We start from the raw sequence: 25,730 nt of genomic DNA, 5'->3' as shown, positions 1-25,730 counted from the left end.
TGGTCTGTGGATAAAAATACACGTTTTTTTTTTTTATAGAAAAAAAAGGAGCTACTGTTTGAACCATAGTGTGTGGAAGCTAAATTAACACAATGTACAATATAATGCCCTGCCTAGCATTTTTATACACGACCCTAAGCATGATGGGATGTTAAAGTCATATTTAACTCAGGAACCACACCTTTATGTGCATCTGCTTTCAATATACTTTGTATCCCTGATTTACTAGAAGTGTTTCCTTTACTTTGGCAGTTACCTGTATATACACTATATACACTGAGTGTACAAAACATTAAGAACACATGTTCTTTCCAGGACATAGACTGTCAAGGTCAATCCAGGTGAACGCTATGATCCATACTTGTTAAATCCACTTAAATCGGTGTAGATGGAGGGGAGGAGACAGGTTTAATAAGGAGTTTTAATCCTTGAGACAATTGAGACATGGATTGTGTATGTGTGCCATTCTGAGGGTAAATGGGCAAGACACAAGATTTAAGTGCGTTTGAACTGTGTATGGTAGTAGGTGCCAGGTGCACCGGTTTGTGTCAAGAACTGCAACGCTGCTGGGTTATTCCACACTCAACAGTTTCCTCTGTGTGTATCAAGAATGGTCCACCACTCAAAGGACTTCCAGCCAACTTGACACAACTGTGGGAAGCATTGGAGTCAATAAGCATACCTGTGAAATGCTTTCTAAACCTTGCAGGATCCATACCCCGACGAATTGAGGCTGATTCGACAGTGCAACCCAATATTAGGAAAAGGTTCCTAATGTTTTGTGCACTTAGTGTATATTGGATCGTGTTTGAAAATCATTTGTCTCTCATCTTTTGATGATGTCAGCGTGTGGAAGTGTTTAACTTTTTTTTCTTCCCAATACAACATAGAAGTGTACCATTTTCTCATTGGTGCTGGAGATAATGATGCAGCTGAAAAGTGGTGGAATTATCCTTTAAGACTGGCTCACCCACTGATTATCTCTCTGTCTCGCTCTCTCTCTGTCTCGTTCTCTCTCTCTATCTTCCTCTCCCTCGTTCTCTCTATCTATCTGTCATATCATTGTTTAAAGACGGAAGCTGTCCCACCCTGCCTCTCTCTCCCACTGGTTCTCTCTCTCTCTCGCTCTCTCACTCTCTCTGCCTCTCTCTCCCACTGGTTCTCTCTCTCACTCTCTCTGCCTCTCTCTCCCACTGGTTCTCTCTCTCTCTCTAACTCTCTCTGCCTCTCTCTCCCACTGGTTCTCTCTCTCTCTCGCTCTCTCACTCTCTCTGCCTCTCTCTCACACTGGTTCTCTCTCTCTCACTGTCTCTGCCTCTCTCTCCCACTGGTTCTCTCTCTCTCTCTAACTCTCTCTGCCTCCCTCTCCCACTGGTTATCTCTCTCTCTCTAACTCTCTGCCTCTCTCTCCCATCGGTTCTCTCTCTCTCTCTCTCTCTCTCTCTCTCTCTCTCTCTCTTTCTCTCCCACATTCTCTCTTTCTCTCCATCCCCACTCTTTTTTTTCTCTCACTCCCCCTTTCTCTCTCCCCTCTCTCACTCTCTCTCTCCCCCTCTCTCTCTCTCGCTCTGTCATATCATTGTTAAAAGACGGAAGGTGTCCCACTTTGCAAACGTATCAATCAGCTCTGCTGTAACAGCAGCACTCTGCCTCTTGTATCGTGTGTGTATGTGTGTGAACGTGTGTGTGTGTGTGTGTGTGTGTGTGTGTGTGTGTGTGTGTGTGTGTGTGTGTGTGTGTGTGTGTGTGTGTGTGTGTGTGTGCGTGTGCGTGTGTATTTCTCGCTCTCGTATCACGCTGAGTTGCTGTTTCCATTTCTTATCACCCCTCCAGCGTGGGTTTATCAACTCTGAGGGACAGTATTCCAGAGACAGAATAATTAAGCCTACTTCTGGGTTCAATAGAGAAAAAACACTGAAAGTTTCTTTTTTTTTACAGAAATATAGACTTAAAGACATGCTCCGGAACTGTGGTTCATACGGTACATGCATAATCTATGAGCAGAATAACAATGTAACTTCACCTAGCAACGAAATAAATCCCTAAGCAACTTTTCTCTGGAAGATGTTTGGCGCCATTTTCGATACATTTTTTTCCCACGTGGAGTTCCAGCCAATGAGCTTCAGGTCCTTCCCATTTGAGTGCACACACAGCAGAGAGAGTATTCCGTTGCACCTGCTTTAACATCTGAAAACTTGTGAGACAAATACACTTTGATTTGAGAGTGAGCAATGATGTGCTGCACATACTGTATCTGCACAGATATGATGTAGTACGCAATTTTCGGGGACCAGTTTTGGCTCTTGAACTACTGTAAAAAAAAAATAATCTTATGGACAATCTCTTTAATCTGTCTGGGAAACCTGGCATGAAGATTCCAGGACCCAGATTACATAAACCACTGGACAATTTATTTTTAACCTAAATAAAATGGTGAACTAAAAATGTTCAACAAGAATCCACTGAAAGTACATTTTAGAATTAGACTTAATCTGCTAGTAGGAAACCAGCCCTTGAAAGTTCTAGTACTACAGCAAGAAACAGCACACATAAAATAAATACTATAGTATTTCACTGTAGTGTTTTTGTGGTCTAAAGTCAGGAAAAACACTACAGTGAAAACTGTAGTATTTACTGTAGTATTTAATGTAGTATTTACAGTTAACTATAGAATACATATTGTAGTAAAATAACTGTTGTATTGTCTTTGGAAAGTATTCAGAGCTCTTGACTTTTTCCACATTTTTTGTTACGTTACAACCTTAATCTTAAATTGATCAAATGAAAACATTTCCTGAGCAATCTACACACAACACCCCATAACGACTAAGCGAAAACACGTTTTTAGAAATGTTTGCATCATTTAAAATGTGTGCAATAATTCATTTAATTATAAAAACAGACATTTTAAAATAATAAAAAAAATAAACAGAAATACCTTATTTACATAAGTATTCAGAGCCTTTGCTATTAGACTTGAAATTGAGCTCAGTTGCTTCCTGTTTCCATTGATCCTCCTTGGAGATGTTTCTACAACTTGTACAGTACATACTGTAGCAGACAGCTTGAGTTTTGAGGAAAGTAAAATTATTCATAACTAATTCTATTGTTACTGACTTTTTATTACAAAGAAAAACGATGAGTCAGTTTAAACAACAGTGAAATGCAAAGAGCTGTCAAATCAGAACTTGATGATATTGAGAAAAGCTTTCATGTAAGACTTCACACTGGTTACGAAAATATCCTCAAATGCTGTTTGAAGCGAATAATTAATTATAAACAGAAATGTAAAAATAACTTAAAAATAAACAGAAATACTTTATTTACATAAGTATTCAGACCCTTTGCAATGAGACTCTAAATTGAGCTCAGGTGCACCCTGTTTCCATTGATTATCCTTGAGATGTTTCTACAACTTGATTGGAGTCCACCTGTAGTAAATTAAATTAATTGGACATGATTTGGAAAGGCAGACACCTCTCTATATAAGGTCCCAAAGTTGACAGTGCATGTCAGAGCAAAAAAACAAGCCATGAATTCGAAGGAATTGACCGTAGAGCTCCGAGACAGGATTTTGTCGAGGCACAGATCTGGGGAAGGGTACCAAAAATGTCTGCAGCATTGAAGATCCCCAAGAACACAGTGGCCTCCATCATTCTTAAATAGAGGAAGTTTGGAACAACCAAGACTCTTCCTAGAGCTGGCCGCCCAGCAAAACTGAGCAATCGGGGGAGAAGGGCCTTGGTCAGGGAGGTCATCAAGAATCAAATGGTCACTGATAGAGCTCCAGAGTTCCTCTGTGGAGATGGGAGAACCATCCAAAAATGACAACAATCTCTGCAGCACTCCACCAATCAGGCCTTTATATTAGGGTGGCCAGACGGAAGCCACTCCTCAGTAAAAGGCACTGGGAGACTAGTCAGGATTGAGGGAAAGAGGACTGGAGCAAAGTCGTGGAGAGATCCATGATGAAAACCTGCTCCAGAGCAAAGATTCACCTTCCAACAAGACAACGACCCTAAGCACACAGCCAAGACAATGCAGGAGTGGCTCTGAATGTTCTTGAGTAGCCCAGCTTAGAGCCCGGACTTGAACCCGATCGAACATCTCTGGAGAGACCTGAAAATAGCTGTGCAGCAACACAACCCATCTAACCTGACAGAGCTTGAGAGAATCTGCAGAGAAGAATAGGATAAACTCCCCAAATACAGGTATGTCAAGCTTGTAGAGTCATACCCAAGAAGACTTGCGGCTGTAATCACTGCCAAAGTTGCTTCAACAAAGTACTGATTAAAGGGTCTGAATATTTATGTAAATATATATTTTTTTGTATAAATTAGCAAACATTTCGAAAACCTGTTTTTGCTTTGTCATTATGGATATTATGTGTTGACTGATGAGAAAAAAAACAATTGAATATATTTTAGAATAAGGCTGTACCATAATAAAATGTGGAAAAAGTCAAGGGGTCTGAATACTTTCCAAAGGCACTGTGTATTACGGAAATATAAGCGTAACATGCAACAACTTCAAAGATTTTACTGAGCTACAGTCAATTAAAATAAATTCATTAGGCCCTAATCTATGGATTGTTCATGATTGTGCAGGGGTGCAGCCACGGATGGGCCTGGGAGGGCTAAGGCCTACATACTTGGCAGCCAGGCCCACCCACCGGTGAGCCAGGCCCAGACAAAAAGAACAAACAAAAAAATCCCCACAAATGAAGGGCTTAATTTGTCACGCCTGCTCCAGCATTCGAGGGCGCCACGCTGCCCGTCATTACTCACACCTGTCACCATCATTACTCACACCTGTCACCATCATTACTCACACCTGTCACCATCATTACTCACACCTGTCACCATCATTACTCACACCTGTCACCGTAATTACTCACACCTGTCACCATCATTAGTCACACCTGTCACCATCATTACTCACACCTGTCACCATCATTAGTCACACTTGTCACCATCATTACTCACACCTGTCACCATCATTACTCACACCTGTCACCATCATTACGCACACCTGTCACCATCATTAGTCACACCTGTCACCATCATTACTCACACCTGTCACCATCATTACTCACACCTGTCACCATCATTACTCACACCTGTCACCATCATTACTCACACCTGTCACCATCATTACTCACACCTGTCACCATCATTACGCACACCTGTCACCATCATTAGTCACACCTGTCACCATCATTACTCACACCTGTCACCATCATTACTCACACCTGTCACCATCATTACACCTGTCACCACACCTGTCACCATCATTACTCACACCTGTCACCATCATTACTCACACCTGTCACCATCATTACTCACACCTGTCACCATCATTACTCACACCTGTCACCATCATTACTCACACCTGTCACCATCATTACTCACACCTGTCACCATCATTACTCACACCTGTCACCATCATTACTCACACCTGTCACCATCATTACTCACACCTGTCACCATCATTACGCACACCTGTCACCATCATTACTCACACCTGTCACCATCATTACTCACACCTGTCACCATCATTACTCACACCTGTCACCATCATTACTCACACCTGTCACCATCATTACTCACACCTGTCACCATCATTACTCACACCTGTCACCATCATTACTCACACCTGTCACCATCATTACTCACACCTGTCACCATCATTACTCACACCTGTCACCATCATTACTCACACCTGTCACCATCATTACTCACACCTGTCACCATCATTAGTCACACCTGTCACCATCATTACGCACACCTGTCACCATCATTACTCACACCTGTCACCATCATTACTCACACCTGTTACCACCATTACTCACACCTGTCACCATCATTACGCACACCTGTCAGCATCATTACGCGCATCAGTGCTCATTGGACTCACCTGGACTCCTTCACTTTGTTGATTGCCCCTCTATATCTGTCCGTTCCTCAGTTGGTTGCCTGTGTCAGCATTATTATCTTAATGTTGTTTTGTTCCCCCGTCCAGACGCTGTTCTTGTTTTGTTATATGTCCATTGTTTCATTAAATGTTCACTCCCTGTACTTGCTTCTCGTCTCCAGCGTCGGTCCTTACAAAATGCTGACACCACTATTTGAAGCACTGGGGAGTTCGTGATTTTTGTGTTTGGTGGTGACGTCGATGGAACCGGGGGTGCCTCAGCTGGCTCGTCGGGCTTCCACGACTTAGCTGGCTCGTTGGGCTTCCACGACTTAGCTGGCTCGTTGGGCTTCCACGACTTAGCTGGCTCGTTGGGCTTCCACGACTTAGCTGGCTCGAGAGGTTGCCTCAGGCTTCAGGCTCCCACGACTTACCCGGATCTGGCTCGCCTCACCCGGTTGGGCTTCCACGACCCGGATTCCCACGCTCACCCGGCTCGTTCCCACGCCACCCGGCTTCCCACGCTCACCCGGATTCAGGCTGGCTCACCCGGATGGGCTTCCACGCCAGCCGGCCTGTCGGGCTTAGCTGGCCGGCTTGTCCAGTGCCCATGGTTTCCAGGCTTGCCCAGGTGGGGCGCCAGGGGGGGTACTAGAGGGGGGTACTGTAGCGCCTGCTCCTGCTTCCCGTCTCTGGCACTCGAGGGTGCCCATCATTATGCACACTGTCACCATCATTATGCACACTGTCACCATCATTATGTACACTGTCACCATCATTATGCACACTGTCACCATCATTACCCACATCAGCGCTCATTGGACTCACCTGGACTCCTTCACTTTTGTTGATCGACCCTCTATATCTGTCTGTTCCTCAGTTGGTCCCCTGTCCAGACGCTGTTCTTGTTTTGTTATATGTCCACCTCTCTGGGATAGGTTGGACGCTAGCGTCCCACCTGGCCAATAGCCAGGGAAAATGCACAGCGCCAAATTCAAATAAAATACTAGAAAAATCTAACTTTCATTAAATCACACATGTAAGATACATTGTATCCAAAATGTCAATTTATTTGGTGCGTTTGATCCAGAAAAACACTGGTTCCAACTTGACCAACGTCATGACAAAATATCTCAAAAGTTACCTGTAAACTTTGCCAAAACATTTCAAACTACATTTGTAATACAACTTTAGGTATTTTTAAATGTAAATAATCGATAAAATTGAAGACGGGATGATCTGTGTTCAATACAAGAAAACAACAAACTCAAGCTTTCTGGTCTTGCGCCTCTATCAAACAGTACACATGACGTGACACTTGTTCAAGATGGCCGTACTTCTTCATTACACAAAGGAATAACCTCAACCAGTTTCTAAAGACTGGTGACATCCAGTGGAAGCGGTAGGAAATGCAATCAAGTCCCTTAGAAATCTGATTTCTCAATGAAAACCCATTGAATAGACAGTGACCTCAAAAAAAAAATCTGAATAGTTTGTCCTCGTGGTTCCGCCTGCTACATAAGTTATGTTATACTCACTGAATGAGCCAATTGTAAACTGGGGATTATTAGGTAACCGTGATGGTTTGAAGGCCAGATTGGGAAATTTAGCCAGGACACCAGGGGTTAACACCCCTACTTTTACGATAAGTGCCATGGGATCTTTAATGACCTCAGAGAGTCAGGACACCTGTTTAACGTCCCATCCGAAAGACCACACCCTACACAGGGTACTGCCGGGTGGTATGCTGCTGACCAGGACCAACCCTTCTTAGCTTCAGAAGTAAGCCAGCACTGGTATGCAGGGTGGCATGCTGCTAACAATATGTATATTTTATATTCTGGGGATGAGTAGCAGGAAGTTGAAATTGGGACCCGCTATTTATCGAAAAGTAAAAATGCTGCCCCCCCCTATCCTGAATAAGTTAAATGTTCCCTCCTTGTACATGTTTCACATCTCCAGCATCTGTCCTTACATTATTATATACAGAAATTCTGGTCACTGGTGGCACCGGGATTCATCTCTCCCAAAGTGGTCATTCTCCTCCCCTTACCCATCTGATCCAGCAAGTGAAGAAGCTCCAGGTTCCTCGGATGTTGAGATCCTGGGCTGGCCTCATCTTTACTAGTGGTCTGTGGATGCAAGCCCCTAAAATCGCCGCTCCTCTCCCCCTTTCTCTCTCCTCTTCCATCCTATCCCTTCCCTCTGGACCTGTTGGACATACTGCCAAATTTTCTAAAACTATATTGGAGGCAGCTTATGCTAGAGAAATTAACAATCAATTCTCTGGCAACAGCTCAGGTCGACATTCCTGCAGTCAGCATGCCAATTGCACGCTCCCTCAATGCTTGAGACATCTGTGGCATTGTATTGTGTGACAAAACTGCACATTTTATAGTGTCCTTTTATTGTCCATAACACAAGGTGCACCTGTGTAATGATCGTGCAGTTTAATCGACTTCCTGATTTGTCACAGCTGTCAGGTGGATGGATTATCTTGGCAAATGAGAAATGCTCACTAACAGGGATGTAAACAGATTTGTGCACAACATTTGAGAGAAATAATATTTTTTTATGCGTATGGAAAATGTCTGGGAACTTTAATTTGAACTGTTAAAAAATGGGACCAACACCTTACACGTTGAGTTTATATTTTTGTTCAGTGTACTTTAGTAATGTTGTGTTATTGTAGCATTCTAAAGTATTTACCAGTGTTTTTAAGTGTACAATCCTGTAGTATATATACACTGTAATATCATGTAGTATATATACACTACTATCCTGTAGTGTTTATATAGACTGTTCTATTCCTGTAGTGTTTATATAGACTGTACTATTCCTGTAGTGTTTTATAGACTGTTCTATTTCTGTAGTGTTTATATAGACTGTACTATCCTGTAGTGTTTATATAGACTGTACTATCCTGTAGTGTTTATATAGACTGTTCTATCCTGTAGTGTTTATATAGACTGTTCTATTCCTGTAGTGTTTATATAGACTGTACTATCCTGTAGTGTTTATATAGACTGTTCTATCCTGTAGTGTTTTATAGACTGTACTATTCCTGTAGTGTTTATATAGACTGTTCTATTCCTGTAGTGTTTATATAGACTGTACTATCCTAATATTTTTATGCGTATGGAAAATGTCTGGGAACATAGTGTTTATATTTGAGACTGTACTATTCCTGTAGTGTTTATATAGACTGTACTATTCCTGTAGTGTTTATATAGACTGTTCTATTCCTGTAGTGTTTATATAGACTGTACTATCCTGTAGTGTTTATATAGACTGTTCTATCCTGTAGTGTTTATATAGACTGTTCTATCCTGTAGTGTTTTATAGACTGTACTATCCTGTAGTGTTTATATAGACTGTTCTATCCTGTAGTGTTTTATAGACTGTACTATCCTGTAGTGTTTATATAGACTGTTCTATTCCTGTAGTGTTTATATAGACTGTACTATCCTGTAGTGTTTATATAGACTGTACTATCCTGTAGTGTTTATATAGACTGTTCTATTCCTGTAGTGTTTATATAGACTGTTCTATTCTGTAGTGTTTCTATAGACTGTACTATCCTGTAGTGTTTTAGAATAGTGTTTATATAGACTGTACTACCCTGTAGTGTTTATATAGACTGTTCTATTCCTGTAGTGTTTATATAGACTGTTCTATTCCTGTAGTGTTTATATAGACTGTTCTATTCCTGTAGTGTTTATATAGACTGTTCTATTCTGTAGTGTTTCTATAGACTGTACTATCCTGTAGTGTTTTAGAATAGTGTTTATATAGACTGTACTACCCTGTAGTGTTTATATAGACTGTACTATTCCTGTAGTGTTTATATAGACTGTTCTATTCCTGTAGTGTTTATATAGACTGTACTATTCCTGTAGTGTTTATATAGACTGTACTATTCCTGTAGTGTTTTATAGACTGTACTATCCTGTAGTGTTTATATAGACTGTACTATCCTGTAGTGTTTATATAGACTGTACTATCCTGTAGTGTTTATATAGACTGTTCTATTTCTGTAGTGTTTATATAGACTGTACTATTCCTGTAGTGTTTATATAGACTGTTCTATCCTGTAGTGTTTATATAGACTGTACTATTCCTGTAGTGTTTATATAGACTGTTCTATCCTGTAGTGTTTATATAGACTGTACTATTCCTGTAGTGTTTATATAGACTGTTCTATTCCTGTAGTGTTTATATAGACTGTACTATTCCTGTAGTGTTTATATAGACTGTTCTATTCCTGTAGTGTTTATATAGACTGTACTAACTGTATTAAGGCACAGATATTTGGCAGAACCAGAAGTATTGAGATGGGGCCCTAACACAAGGCACAGATACTTGGAAGAACTAGAAGTATTGAGATGGGGCCCTAACACAAGGCACAGATACTTGGAAGAACTAGAAGTATTGAGATGGGGCCCTAACACAACGCACAGAAACAGGGCAGAACTAGAAGTATTGAGATGGGGCCCTAACACAAGGCACAGAAACAGGGCAGAACTAGAAGTATTGAGATGGGGCCCTAACACAACGAACAGAAACAGGGCAGAACTAGAAGTATTGAGATGGGGCCCTAACACAAGGCACAGAAACATGGCAGAACTAGAAGTATTGAGATGGGGCCCTAACACAAAGCACAGAAACATGGCAGAACTAGAAGTATTGAGAAGGGGCCCTAAGACAAGGCACAGAAACATGGCAGAACTAGAAGTACTGAGATGGGGCCCTAACACAAGGCACAGAAACAGGGCAGAACTAGAAGTATTGAGATGGGGCCCTAACACAAGGCACAGATACTTGGCAGAACCAGAAGTATTGAGTCGAGCCCCTAATGGAAGCTACAATGCACAGAGACCTGGTAGAACTTGAAGTATTGGTATTGAGACGAGGCTCTAGCACAAGGCACATAGACCTGGTATAAAAGGAGACAATATGTAAAAGAAGACAAGGAGAAGAAGAAACTCTGACGTTTTGAGACACAGCCTCAATGTAAGGCATGCAGCTATGGCAGATCTAAAAGGAGATGTGGAGAGGGGGTTAGTTAACACTATTGAGACCCTGCCGTAATGCATGATATAGCAGATCTAAAAGGAGACGAGGAGAGGGGGTTAATTATCACTATTGAGACCCTGCCGTAACGCATGATATAGCAGATCTAAAAGGAGACGAGGAGAGGGGGTTAGTTATCACTATTGAGGCCCTGCCGTAACGCATGATATAGCAGATCTAAAAGGAGACGAGGAGAGGGGGTTAGTTATCACTATTGAGGCCCTGCCGTAACGCATGATATAGCAGATCTAAAAGGAGACGAGGAGAGGGGGTTAGTTATCACTATTGAGACCCTGCCGTAATGCATGCTCTAGCAGATCTAAACGTATACTAATGTAAGGCAGACGGCAGAAAGACCTGGCAGAATTAGAAGTATTGAGATGAGCCCCTAATGGAAGCTACAAGGCACAGAGACCTGGCAGAACTAGAAGTCAACATTCTGAACCGTAGGGCACTCAGGTCATGAAATATTTAGCAAGGTGCATCGTGGGACCAGACCAGGGTAGAAGAAGGGGTAAATAAAGACAAGAGTGTCTCTTTCGCCTCGCTGCATCCTCTGATGGGAATGTTTGCTGAGTCTCTCTCTCCTCCCATATCTATTTATCTTCTTCCATCTCTCTCTTTATCTATCTCTCCTTCTCTCTCCTTGCATCTTTCCTTTTGTCCTTCCATTTCTTTCTCCCTGCCCCCCCTCTCTTTCCCTCTCTCCCCTCCTCCCCTCTTTTTTTTCACTCTCTCTCTCCCCCTCACTCTCTCTCTCTCTCTCTCTCTGTATAACCCTCCCTCTCCCCCTTCACCCCTATCTCCCTTTCCCAGACACAGTGACACTCTGGTTGCTGTCAGAAGAATTTTCTGTCTTCCAGAAAGAGAAGCCTCTGCTTCCGTCTGTCTGCCTGCCTCTGTTTCTAGTCTTGGCTTCCCTCCACAGCGATTTTGACTAGATGGCATGCAGCTACGGACAGAATTGACTTTCGTAGCATGTTAGGAGAAACTTTGCAGCAGGTTAGGATAATTAACGTAGCAGGATAGGAAAAATAGGGTTACGGTTAACAAAAATGCTAAAAAAAAATCTTCCTGACGCGACTTGAACATGTATACCACAACAACCCTCCACACCTCGGTGCCTCTCTCCTCGCCTCCTAGTATGACTGTGTTTGAATCCTAGACTTGTCTCTACAATGTGTTTACAACACACTCAGCATGTCACATAAAGACACATATCACTACACTTCCAAAGAGTTTTACAGAGAATTATCACTACACTTCTAAATGACTTAAATGTAAATGTAAATGTAAAGTGTTTTACAGAGAATTACCTTACATTATTCGATTGATTGGCGTCTCTCATACACACACAATCATGCACACACACCTACACTTACTCTGACCTCTTACCCATGATCCTTTACTTTGCTCATCTCATTGAACAAGCCACTGTACCGAACTGCCATTTGGGAAGCAGCCCAGAATGAAACATGTCCCCAAACTGGTGTACCTTGAGGAACTCTCAGGTGTGCCTTTTGGAACTCTCAGGGGTGCCTTTTGGAACTCTCAGGGGTGCCTTTTGGAACTCTCAGGGGTGCCTTTTGGAACTCTCAGGTGTGCCTTTTGGAACTCTCAGGGGTGACTTTTGGAACTCTCAGGTGTGCCTTTTGGAACTCTCAGGTGTGCCTTTTGGAACTCTCAGGGGTGCCTTTTGGAACTCTCAGGGGTGCCTTTTGGAACTCTCAGGGGTGCCTTTTGGAACTCTCAGGTGTGCCTTGAGGAACTCTCAGGGGTGGCTTTTGGAACTCAGGAGTGCCTTTTGGAACTCTCAGGTCTGCCTTTTGGAACTCTTAGGTCTGCCTTTTGGAACTCTCAGGTCTGCCTTTTGGAACTCTCAGGTCTGCCTTTTGGAACTCTCAGGTCTGCCTTTCGGAACTCTCAGGGGTGCCACAAAACTTCTCCTAGTCTTGATAATTTTTTGGAACACTCACTTTTGAGTTTTGACATGGGAGCACTATTGTGGCCAACATGAAAAAAAGATTATAGTATACTATGGTTAAATACTATAGTATTTACTGTAGTGTTTTCGGTAAAGTCTGTAGTTTTAAAATTGCATTTTTTTTTGTAAGAGTTACTGTAGTATTTACTGTTGTGTCATTGTGGAATCAAATCTCATTCAATTCACGGGACCGATGTAAGCATTTGTCACGCATCATGTTCAAAACATTTTAAAGTTATTTTTGTTTTTGCTTCACATTTATTTTTTAGATACTTTCAGATGATTTGGACATTTGGAGCCTATTTAATCTATTAAAAAAGTGTCAAAGAAAATAGATTATTTCCAATGTGGATCAAATGAGATGGAGTAGGTATGCTGCTGCTGAAGAAAAAGAACCGGTCAAGGTCTGCCACTTGGTAGACACTGGACTACAGTGTGCTCCCACCATGCAGACCTGAGGTCAAATAATATTTGTAATATTTTAAATACCTTGTGAATTTGCTTTAGATTGCCAGATGAGCGGAGACCAGGGTTCGCAGTTAACATACAACCGCAGCCACTATTTTCCCCTGTTAATCACACTCTGAAGAGCAAGGCTGTAATTAACATCTAAATTGCAGCTAATACCTCCCTCCCCCATAGATTAACATTTCAATTCCCCAGCCAGTACTTGCCAGTTAGATGAATAATTATCCCGATCTAAAGAAAATCTTTGTAATGCATTGGGTGGTTGAGTCATTATCTAGTAATTATGAACAGAGGGAATGTGTAAATATATGTGTGAATGCTTAGCTGTGATTGTTCCATTATCGTGTCTATATAGATTTGAACAAAGCCTCAAAGTAAATAAGCAACTGTTTTAGAAAATCATGAAATAAATTCAATCAATCCATCAAAGAATCTATCAATAAATCAATGAATCTATCTGTCAATAAATAAATGAAACTATCAATCAATCATTCAATGAATGAATGAATGAATCAATCAATCAATCAATCAATTAATCTATCTGTCAATCAATCAATTAATCTATATATAAATGAATATATCAATCAATCAATGAATATATTTGTCAATCAATCAATGAATCTATATATCAATGAATATATCAATCAATCAATTAATCTATCAATCAAACAATCTATCAATAAATAATTAAATACATCTATCAATCAATGAATGAATGAATTTATCAATCAATCAATGAATAAATCAATCTATCAATCAATCAGTTAATGAATATATTAATCATTCGATCAATCTATCAATCAATCAATCAGTTAATGAATATATTAATCATTCGATCAATCAATCTATCAATCAATCAATCAATCAATCAATCAATGAATCTATATATCAATGTATCTATCAATCAATCAATGAATTTATCTGTCAATCAATCAATGAATATATATATATATATATATCAATCAATCTGTCAATCAATCAATATATTTGTCTATCAATCAATCAACGAATCTATCAATAAAGTAATATATCAATCAATCAATTAATCTATCAATTAATCTATCAATCAATCAACATAACTAAGTGAAAAGAAATCATATACCCGAAGCAATCAATCGATCAAACAATCAATAATCAATAATACCGATTGGCTGGTGTCTTACCTTGACTGAAGGTGTCGATGGAGTCGTTCCCTTTGCCCAGATTGATGAGGTAACCATGCTTGGGTTCCGTGGTGACGTGGAACACTAAGGAAGCCGGAACGCTGTCCCTGTCTAACGCCCGTAGAACCGTGGAGGTCACGAGGAACCCCAGGTGCCCCGTGGACAGGATCCTCAGTGTCGGGGCGCCCTTATTCACCACCAGCTGAGGGACACCGTTATCTATGGCCACCACCGTGATATTCATTGTCTGTGGGCGCCGTGTCTCGAACACTGCGTCGGAGAACACGTAGAAGTCAGTGTGCGTCCCGTCGGTCATAGTAAATGAGAAGGAATCTTCGGAGGTCTCGGTGCCATCGTGTTTGTAGCTGATGAGGTTCTCGCTGAGGTCTTGCTTGGTGAAGATGGTGACCGGTGAGGTGTGGTTATAGAGGAGTTTTCCGTGCGCTGGTGGTTGGGTGACGGTGAACTTCAACAACAGGTCAGCTGTGTCCTGGTCCTCTGCGGTCAGCTCGAATGGCGTGAGGAGTTTACTCTGCCCCTCGGTGACCACGAGTCTGTGAAACGTTAAAACTGGTTTCTTGTTATCCACTTCCACGATAGCGACTCGGAAAGTACGGAACACCGGGTTGTAACCGTCGGTTACCTCAAACTCAAAACTGTCCATCTTGACTTCGTCGTCCAAGGTATGGATGTAGTAGACTTTACTGCCAGCCAGCTGGAGTTGGGTGAATGACACGATGGGGATCCATGGTGTATCACTACACTCCAGGTGTCCTCTAACTGGAGCTCTGGTGATGGTGAACACCAAACGTTCATCTGGACTGTCGAGATCGCTAGTACTGAGAAGATCTGTGGTCAATGTCACTCTACCGCCTTCCTTCAGAGAGACTCCCTTGCTGACCACGTCTGGGAAGACCATGTCGATGCTCCTGATGGTGATGTAGAAGTAACGATCGATCAGAGGGTTCATGCCGTCGGTGACGTCGAACTTGACCAGGTCACAGATGCCTTCCTGACCATTGTGTGTGTAAACGATCAACCTTTTGTCCACATCCCTCTGTGTGAAATTCATGCCTAACATGATGTTCTCCAGAGAACCAGATGGGGTTTTCCTCTGAAGAATACCCTGAACAGGACCGAAGCGGATCACATACGTCAACGATCCATCGTCCGAGTCTAGATCGGTGGCTTTGAGGACCTTGTTGTTGATCTCTTTCGCCTCACCTACGTCCACCTCCAGACCGACATTAACCAGCATTCTCGGCGTCTCGGCGTCGAGGCCGATGATCATAACCATGGCGGTTCTCTCTACTGAATATTTCCCGTCTGTTAGAATGACGTCAAAGCTGTCCTCGGTGGTCTCAGAGTCGTCATGTTCGTAGATGAAACTGGAAGCTTCCCTAATCTGCTCTAAGGTGAAGTTTATGACTGGGACTGAGCCTGTGGCTAGCTGATTGAGGATAAAGCCGTGTTTGGGCAGTTTGGAGATGATGAAAGTCAGCTCCTCTGCTGGGATATCAGTGTCTGCTCCGTTCAGGAGATGAGTGTCTATGACAATATTCATCCCCTCCATCACAACTATCTCCCTCAAGTAAATCTCTGGCTTTTCATCATTAGCCGGAATAATCACAATAGGGAAGAAATGCCTTTTTGATAAGTTGATACCGTCAGAGCATCTAAATGTGAACCTGTCCTCTACGGGTTCTAACCCCTTGTGGATACTCTGAACATAATATACATGTCCTTCTCTGATGTCTCTGATGTAGAAGGCGCTGACTGCCGTCCCTGACCGTGAACTCTCTGATCCAGGAGCAGGGGAGATGTTCTCCACATAACCAGACGTGGGCTGGACGATGATGGTGCAGAGAATATCATCACTGATTGTGTCTTTGTCTTCGGCCTTTAAATACTGTGTTCCGATGGCATACTTCTCTCCTTCGACAACGACGAACTGGTCACCCACGGTTACCTCAGGGGCCTGGTTGTCAACGGGGATGATTGTGACACGGACGTGGACACCGTTGACCTTGTTCCCGCCCACTAACCAATCATCTGACATGTCAGTTAGGGTGAGGTTGAAGCTGTCCATGATGGACGAAAGCCCAATCTCTCCGCCGGTGTGGGCATACACCACTAAACCGTTGATGATGTCGACTTGGGTGAACTTCACAGCATGTGCCCCGGCAACCAGGATGACACCAAACACGGGCGCATTCTCGATGATGAAGGTCAGCTGGAGGTCGGCGGTGTCCTCGTCCCACCCCTGGAGGACACTCGTAGTGATCTCCATAGCTCCATTCTCTAGGACGTCCATATGTGAACCGACCGTCCCGGGCGGTAAACTGACAGCCGGCGTCTCGTCGTCAACGGGCTTCACGACGACTCTGACTTTAACCGTGACAACATGGATCCCATCGCTGACGTCAAGTTGGAACACGTCGCTCACTGTCTCGTCGCCGTTTTGGACATATATGATCTTCCTGTCCGAGATGTCCTCTAGGAAGAAAGCTCCCCCTTTGGGTAGGTCTGAGAAGGCATGCTGGACTTGGCCGTGCAGCGGAGGCTGGCTGAGGGTAAACGATATCTGTTTACTGTCTGTGTCTGGGTCTGATGTGTCCAACTCAGCACTGGATATCACATGCATGCCTTGCTCAAACACAGAAAAGCCAATGTTAGTGATCTGTGGTGGTTTGTTGTCAACTGGATGGAGGAAAATCCTGAAAGCCCCCTCGACGCTATTCCCGGCCGCGTCTTCGACAGAGAATCGGAACTGGAGGACGTGAGCCGTGATGCCCAGCTCCTGGTCGGGAGGACTGTAGGATATCTTGTGGTGGTTGACCTGAGCCTGTGTGAACTCATTGACCTCAGTGTCGGGACTCTCAGTCAGAACAATGGACCCGAACACCACCGGGCTGTTCTCGTCTGTGTCTGTTGGCGGCTGGATCACTGTATATTTCAGGTCGTGCTCCTCAGAGTCTAGATCGGTGTAGAGAAGCATGTTCTTACCGAAATGAGTCAGCTGGTACTCCTGAACAGTCACTTGGAGCGTGGTACCGGGAAAAAGCTCAGGGGGAAGGTCGTCGATGGGTAGAACCCTGATGATGAACGTGCTCTCGCCCGATTCGTTAGGCGGGTCATTGTCGTCATGAACTTTGAACACAAACTGGTCTATGACTGTGTCAGTGTTATGTGGTCCGGTGTGTTTATAGAACACCTTCCCATCTGTGATGTCTTTCTGCAGCCACTCTGTCACCTCCTTCTCATACACCTCATCCTCAGCGTTGAACTTCCATGACTCGGGGTCCTCTGGGGCGTCGGACTGCCTCAGCAGCAACCCCCCGATGGTCGAGAATGGCGGCTCGATAATGAATTTGATCGTGGAATCTTCTGAGTCGATGTCAGCGGCGCTGAGCATCAGAGGAGAGATAGCCATAATCTGGTTCTTGAAAAGCACAAGACCAGTGTTGACATTGATGATGGGAGGCTCGTCGTCCGTGGGAACAATCGTCAAGGGAAACAGGAACTCCACCTGCAAGAGAGAGAGAGAGAGAGAGAGAGAGAGAGAGAGGTTTTTTTCAATAAGGTCTATAGAAATACACAATGCACTGGATCCCCCTCTTATTACTAACAACAGCGACACCACAACATACTTAAAAACGTAGGTGCTGGACTGATAAAGTAGGAATGAAAAGAACACAAATTAGTGTGGTCATTAAGGTGGTAAAGCCTTGTACAAGCCACAGCCTATCTCCTGTTTCTGTAGCATGAGGAAGCTTAATGTACATGTACATCCCCATGAGAGGACGCTAGTCTATCACAGTGCCAAGCAGAGAAGTATTGGGACGTGAGCCTTCCAAATGGGCTAAATGCCTTTTATGCTCGCTTTGAGGCAAGCAACACTGAAGCATGCATGAGTGCACCAGCTGTTCCGGACGACTGTGTGGTTACGCTTTCCGGAGCAAGACCTTGATTGCAAGCCATTCCCAGTGGGTCAGAAGTTTACATACACTCAATTAGTATTTGGTAGCATTGCCTTTAAATTGTTTAACTTGGGTCAAACGTTTCGGGTAGCCTTCCACAAGCTTCCCAATAAGTTGGGTGAATTTTGGACCATTCCTCCTGACAGAGCTGGTATAACTGAATCAGGTTTGTTGGCCTCCTTGCTTGAACACACTTTTTCAGTTCTGCCCACACATTTTCTATAGGATTGAGGTTAGTGCTTTGTGATGGCCACTCCAATACCTTGACTTTGTTGTCCTTAAAACTTCTTATGGCTTAGATCTTGCAAACGGGATCGATATGACAACAGCCAGTGAAAGTGCAGGGCGCCATATTCACAACAACAGCAATCTCATAATTAAAATTCCTCAAACATACAAGTATTTTACACCATTTTAAAGATAAACTTGTTGTTAATCCCACCACAGTGTCCAATTTCAAAAAGGCTTTACGACGAAAGCACACCAAACGATTTTGGTAGGTCAGCACCTAGTCACAGAAAAACACAGCAATTTTTCCAGCCAAAGAGAGGAGTCTCAAAAAGCAGAAATATAAATAAAATTAATCACTAACCTTTGTTGATCTTCATCAGATGACACTCATAGGACTTCATGTTACACAATACATGTATGTTTTGTTCGATAAAGTTCATATTTATATCCCAAAATCTCAGTTTACATTGGAGCATTACGTTCAGTAATGTTTTGATTCCAAATATCCGGTGATTTTGCAGAGAGCCACATCAATTTACAGAAATACTCATAATAAACATTGATAAAAGATACAACTGTTATGCATGGAACTTTAGATAAACTTCTCCTTAATGCAACCGCTGTGTCAGATTTAAAAAAAACTTTACCAAAAAAGCACACCATGCAATAATCTGAGTACAGCGCTCAGACAACAAAACAAGCCATACAGATATCTGCAAAGTCAGAAATAGCATTATAAATATTCACTTACCTTTGATGATCTTCATCAGAATGCACTCCCAGAAATCCCAGTTCCACAATAAATGTTTGATTTGTTCGATAAAGTCCATCATTTATGTCCAAATACCTCCTTTTTGTTCGTGCGTTTATTACACAATCCAAACTCACGACGCGCGGGCAAGTCCAGGCGAAAGTTCAGAAGAAAAGTCATATTACAGTTCGTAGAAAAATGTCAAACGATGTATAGAATCAATCTTTAGGATGTTTTTATCATAAATCTTCAATAATGTTCCAACCAGAGAATTCCTTTGTCTGTAGAAATGCAATGGAACATAGCTAACTCTCAAGTGAACGCGTGTGATCAGCTCATGCCACTCTGGCAGACCTCTGACTCATTCAGCTCCCATTCCCCCCTCCTCACAGTAGAAGCATCAAACAAGGTTCTAAAGACTGTTGACATCTAGTGGAAGCCTTGAGAAGTGCAATATGACCCCATAGACACTGTATATTCGATAGACAATGACTTGAAAAACTACAATCCTCAGATTTCCCACTTCCTGGTTGGATTTTTCCTCAGGTTTTTACCTGCCATATGAGTTCTGTTATACTCACAGACATCATTCAACCCGTTTCAGAAACTTCAGAGTGTTTTCTATCCAAATGTACTAATAATATGCATATCTTATCTTCTGGGCCTGAGTAGCAGGCAGTTTACTCTGGGCGCCTTATTCATCCAAGCTACTCAATACTGCCCCCAGCCATAAGAGCTTTAGCCATTTTGCCACAACTTTGGAAGTATGATTGGGGTCATTGTGCATTTGGAAGACCCACAATCTGTCTGTAAACTACTGTTGGAAATATGTATTGTGTCATGCACAATGTAGATGTCCTAACCGACTTGCCAAAACTATAGTTTGTTAACAAGAAATTTGTGGAGTGGTTGAAAAATGAGTTTTAATGACTCCAACCTAACTGTATGTAAACTTCCGACTTCAACTGTATCCTCGCTATTGATATTTTATTGTTACTTTAAAAAAAAAAAAAAATTATTATTTTTTCAATTTTATTGTTACTTTTTTTTAAATAAATGATTTATTATCTTTTCAATTTTTCCAATTTAGTAAATATTTTCTTAACTCTATTTTCATAAAACTGCATTGTTGGTTAAGGACTTGTAAGTAAGCATTGTTGTTTTCGGCGGATGTGACATATAACATTTGATTTGATTTGATTTTTCAACTTTTCATTAGCACAGGGATCCACCCCCAAACCTTCCAATCTGAAGGAGGACCACAAGGCCACTGAGTTGTTCATGAAATACAGTAATTGGGAGGCAGGCTTTTCTGTTCTTGTCATTTTCTCAATAAGCTAACATTACATGGGATCAATAGCAATTAATGCTGAATTATTTGATACAATTAAACATTTTCATAAATAAGATATATACCTGGTTCTTGCCATCTGTCATTCTGAAGACGATGTTGTCACTGTCCGTGTCGCTGCCATCATGTTGATAGATGACCACACCCGTATTCAGGTCGGCAGCCGTGAAGTACTTCCTGCGCAACCCCAGGACTGTGAGGTCGCCGTGGCGGAGCCCGTCAACGACGGTTGCCGTAACGCTGTCCAGGTCGTCCTCGTCACTAATCTCCAGGTTGTGGGTAGAGAAAAGGGGGCGGGACTGACCTTCGTAAAGCAGCTGACCCGCGTTCAGCGTCACGACCGGCGCCAGAGAGTTAATCGGCTTCACCACAATCATGAACGCAAAGGGGTCCGAGACAGCCACGTCCGGATCCACCACCTCGAACTCTATCTGAAAGATCCTCTCCATGTCTGAGTCCAGGGAGGGGGGCTTGTAGGCTATTTTCAGGTCCCGTAGGTCACTCTGGTAAAACGAGGTGATGGGTAGGTTCCTGTCATCCGTGCTAACTATATAACCATCCTCATAAGAGAGGGGGGAGGTGATGTTGAAGATCAGTTCATCAGGGTTCGACTCAAGGTCCTCCGCAGCCAGCATGTCAGTGGTCAGAGCTGTCATCACAAACTGACTCACCTCCATCATCAGCATTGCCATGAAGCTGGGTTTAGGAGGAGTGTTCGCCTCTCCCTCCTTGATATGGATCATCAGTTGGAAATACTCCTCTTTTACTTTGTTTCCCTCTTTATCACATAGTTCAACAACCATGGGCACATAGTCTCTGTTGGGTGATTTGTGAACAAACGTGTGCTTGTAACGGATGTCAGATTGAATGAATTCGTCACAGTCCATAATTTTAGTGAGTCCATCATCTACAAGTCTTCCGTACTTGGGGAGAGCGCTACCACTCGCTAAAGAATTCACCTTGCATTTTTGAGAGTTTCTGTCATAAGTGAATTCCAAATTATTTGTATCAATGGCATTACTAACGCCGTTCAATTTAGCAACGGTCAGCGGCATGTTTTTGGTGAGAACCTCCAGTTGCGTAAAAACCACTTCTACCTCCGTCATGAATGGGATGATAACGGTTTCAGTTTGAGTATCATACCTGAGCTGTAGCCTCACTCTGTCTTTAGCCAGGCTCCTCGAGCCGAAGTGGGAGTAGGTGACGTCGTTGGGACCGAAATCACACGGAAACTTTTTGGGAGACAGTTGCCCTGGTCTCTGGGAAAGCGGCTGGTTATCCAGAACGGTGATACTGCACCGGTCCCCCGGTTGCGTTTGAATCACCAAATCATTGACAGGATCAATGAAAACGGATCTCCCGAAAGGCACGCGTATTCCGTTATTTTCCACCAGTATCGCATCCTCAGACAGTTCTGACCTCAACGCGAAAGATAATCCGTAGCTATCTGTGAGCTGTGCCACGCCGCTACCCGACAGCGACGCGGAAAGGAGGATCAATCTATACAATAGTAGCATAGTGGGAGTCAGTGGATATAATCCAACACAAACGCTTTTAAACGGTACCTTTTGGAGAAGTGTCCGGTCCGTTGTTGTTATCCTATCCTACAGTTCAAATCCGTTACAGAAGAGGGGGAGACAGGAAAATGAATGAGAGACTGAGTGAAATTCCATACATGCGTCAATGTGACAGAGCGGCATTCTCAATGAGACATTTGCGCGCACAGTTTTAACTTCAGGCACTTGGGGACCAGTGTGAGAGAGCTCCCGCCCACATCCACAGGCTATTGGATGATTGTGAGGAAGGAATGCGTGAGGAAGACTGTGAATATGGTTATTGCTATGCGGGATCCTTGGGACGTCCATACCCTAAAACCTTAAAATCTTAACCCCTATTCTTACCCTAAACTTAACAGTAATCATAACCCTTTATTTTTATTTTATTTTTTATTTCACCTTTATTTAACCAGGTAGGCTAGTTGAGAACAAGTTCTCATTTGCAACTGCGACCTGGCCAAGATAAAGCATAGCAGTGTGAACAGACAACACAGAGTTACACATGGAGTAAACAATTAACAAGTCAATAACACAGTAGAAAAAAAGAAAAAAAAGGGGGGAGTCTATATACAATGTGTGCAAAAGGCATGAGGTAGGCGAATAATTACAATTTTGCAGATTAACACTGGAGTGATAAATGATCAGATGGTCATGTACAGGTAGAGTTATTGGTGTGCAAAAGAGCAGAAAAGTAAATAAATAAAAACAGTATGGGGATGAGGTAGGTGAAAATGGGTGGGCTATTTACCAATAGACTATGTACAGCTGCAGCGATCGGTTAGCTGCTCAGATAGCTGATGTTTGAAGTTGGTGAGGGAGATAAAAATCTCCAACTTCAGCAATTTTTGCAATTCGTTCCAGTCACAGGCAGCAGAGTACTGGAACGAAAGGCGGCCGAATGAGGTGTTGGCTTTAGGGATGATCAATGAGATACACCTGCTGGAGCGCGTGCTACGGATGGGTGTTGCCATCGTGACCAGTGAACTGAGATAAGGCGGAGCTTTACCTAGCATGGACTTGTAGATGACCTGGAGCCAGTGGGTCTGGCGACGAATATGTAGCGAGGGCCAGCCGACTAGAGCATACAAGTCGCAGTGGTGGGTGGTATAAGGTGCTTTAGTGACAAAACGGATGGCACTGTGATAGACTGCATCCAGTTTGCTGAGTAGAGTGTTGGAAGCCATTTTGTAGATGACATCGCAGAAGTCGAGGATCGGTAGGATAGTCAGTTTTACTAGGGTAAGCTTGGCGACGTGAGTGATGGAGGCTTTGTTGCGGAATAGAAAGCCGACTCTTGATTTGATTTTCGATTGGAGATGTTTGATATGAGTCTGGAAGGAGAGTTTGCAGTCTAGCCAGACACCTAGGTACTTAGAGATGTCCACATATTCAAGGTCGGAACCATCCAGGGTGGTGATGCTAGTCGGGCATGCGGGTGCAGGCAGCGATCGGTTGAAAAGCATGCATTTGGTTTTACTAGCGTTTAAGAGCAGTTGGAGGCCACGGAAGGAGTGTTGTATGGCATTGAAGCTCGTTTGGAGGTTAGATAGCACAGTGTCCAATGACGGGCCGAAAGTATATAGAATGGTGTCGTCTGCGTAGAGGTGGATCAGGGAATCACCCGCAGCAAGAGCAACATCATTGATATATACAGAGAAAAGAGTCGGCCCGAGAATTGAACCTTGTGGCACCCCCATAGAGACTGCCAGAGGACCGGACAGCATGCCCTCCGATTTGACACACAGAACTCTGTCTGCAAAGTAATTGGTGAACCAGGCAAGGCAGTCATCCGAAAAACCGAGGCTACTGAGTCTGCCGATAAGAATATGGTGATTGACAGAGTCGAAGGCCTTGGCAAGGTCGATGAAGACGGCTGCACAGTACTGTCTTTTATCGATGGCGGTTATGATATCGTTTAGTACCTTGAGTGTGGCTGAGGTGCACCCGTGACCGGCTCGGAAACCAGATTGCACAGCGGAGAAGGTACGGTGGGATTCGAGATGGTCAGTGACCTGTTTGTTGACTTGGCTTTCAAGACCTTAGATAGGCAGGGCAGGATGGATATAGGTCTGTAGCAGTTTGGGTCCAGGGTGTCTCCCCTTGAAGAGGGGATGACTGCGGCAGCTTTCAATCCTTGGGGATCTCGGACGATATGAAAGAGAGGTTGAACAGGCTGGTAATAGGGGTTGCGACAATGGCGGCGGATAGTTTCAGAAATAGAGGGTCCAGATTGTCAAGCCCAGCTGATTTGTACGGGTCCAGGTTTTGGAGCTCTTTCAGAACATCTGCTATCTGGATTTGGGTAAAGGAGAACCTGGAGAGGCTTGGGCGAGGAGCTGCGGGGGGGGCGGAGCTGTTGGCCGAGGTTGGAGAAGCCAGGCGGAAGGCATGGCCAGCCGTTGAGAAATGCTTATTGAAGTTTTCGATAATCATGGATTTATCGGTGGTGACCGTGTTACCTAGCCTCAGTGCAGTGGGCAGCTGGGAGGAGGTGCTCTTGTTCTCCATGGACTTCACAGTGTCCCAGAACTTTTTGGAGTTGGAGCTACAGGATGCAAACTTCTGCCTGAAGAAGCTGGCCTTAGCTTTCCTGACTGACTGCGTGTATTGGTTCCTGACTTCCCTGAACAGTTGCATATCACGGGGACTCTTCGATGCTATTGCAGTCCGCCACAGGATGTTTTTGTGCTGGTCGAGGGCAGTCAGGTCTGGAGTGAACCAAGGGCTGTATCTGTTCTTGGTTCTGCATTTTTTTGAACGGAGCATGCTTATCTAAAATGGAGAGGAAGTTGCTTTTAAAGAATGACCAGGCATCCACAACTGACGGGATGAGGTCAATGTCCTTCCAGGATACCCGGGCCAGGTCGATTAGAAAGGCCTGCTCACAGAAGTGTTTTAGGGAGCGTTTGCAGTGATGAGGGGTGGTCGTTTGACTGCGGCTCCGTAGCGAATACAGGCAATGAGGCAGTGATCGTTGAGATCCAGGTTGAAGACAGCGGAGGTGTATTTCGAGGGCCAGTTGGTCAGGATGACGTCTATGAGGGTGCCCTTGTTTACAGAGTTAGGGTTGTATCTGGTGGGTTCCTTGATGATTTGTGTGAGATTGAGGGCATCTAGCTTAGATTGTAGGACTGCCGGGGTGTTAAGCATATCCCAGCTTAGGTCACCTAACAGAACAAACTCTGAAGCTAGATGGGGGGCGATCAATTCACAAATGGTGTCCAGGGCACAGCTGGGAGCTGAGGGGGTCGGTAGCAGGC

The 25,730-nt window shown here is 43.5% G+C and overlaps 1 protein-coding gene across 1 annotated transcript in view; it reads right to left on the bottom strand.

Annotated features, from left to right (window-relative positions):
- Window positions 1–22,431, bottom strand: part of frem2a (FRAS1 related extracellular matrix 2a) — a 323,263-nt gene extending 300,832 nt beyond the window's left edge. Inside the window, 2 exon segments of the mRNA XM_065005059.1 lie at window positions 14,602–18,130; window positions 20,980–22,431. Coding sequence (XP_064861131.1) covers window positions 14,602–18,130; window positions 20,980–22,431 — 4,981 coding nt within the window.
- Window positions 22,432–25,730: the final 3,299 nt, after the last annotated feature.

Source organism: Oncorhynchus nerka, linkage group LG19 (genome assembly GCF_034236695.1).
Source record: "Oncorhynchus nerka isolate Pitt River linkage group LG19, Oner_Uvic_2.0, whole genome shotgun sequence".
Classification (NCBI taxonomy): domain Eukaryota; kingdom Metazoa; phylum Chordata; class Actinopteri; order Salmoniformes; family Salmonidae; genus Oncorhynchus; species Oncorhynchus nerka.
Note: the sequence above shows the minus strand (reverse complement) of the source record. Positions and strands in the feature narration are given on the sequence as shown.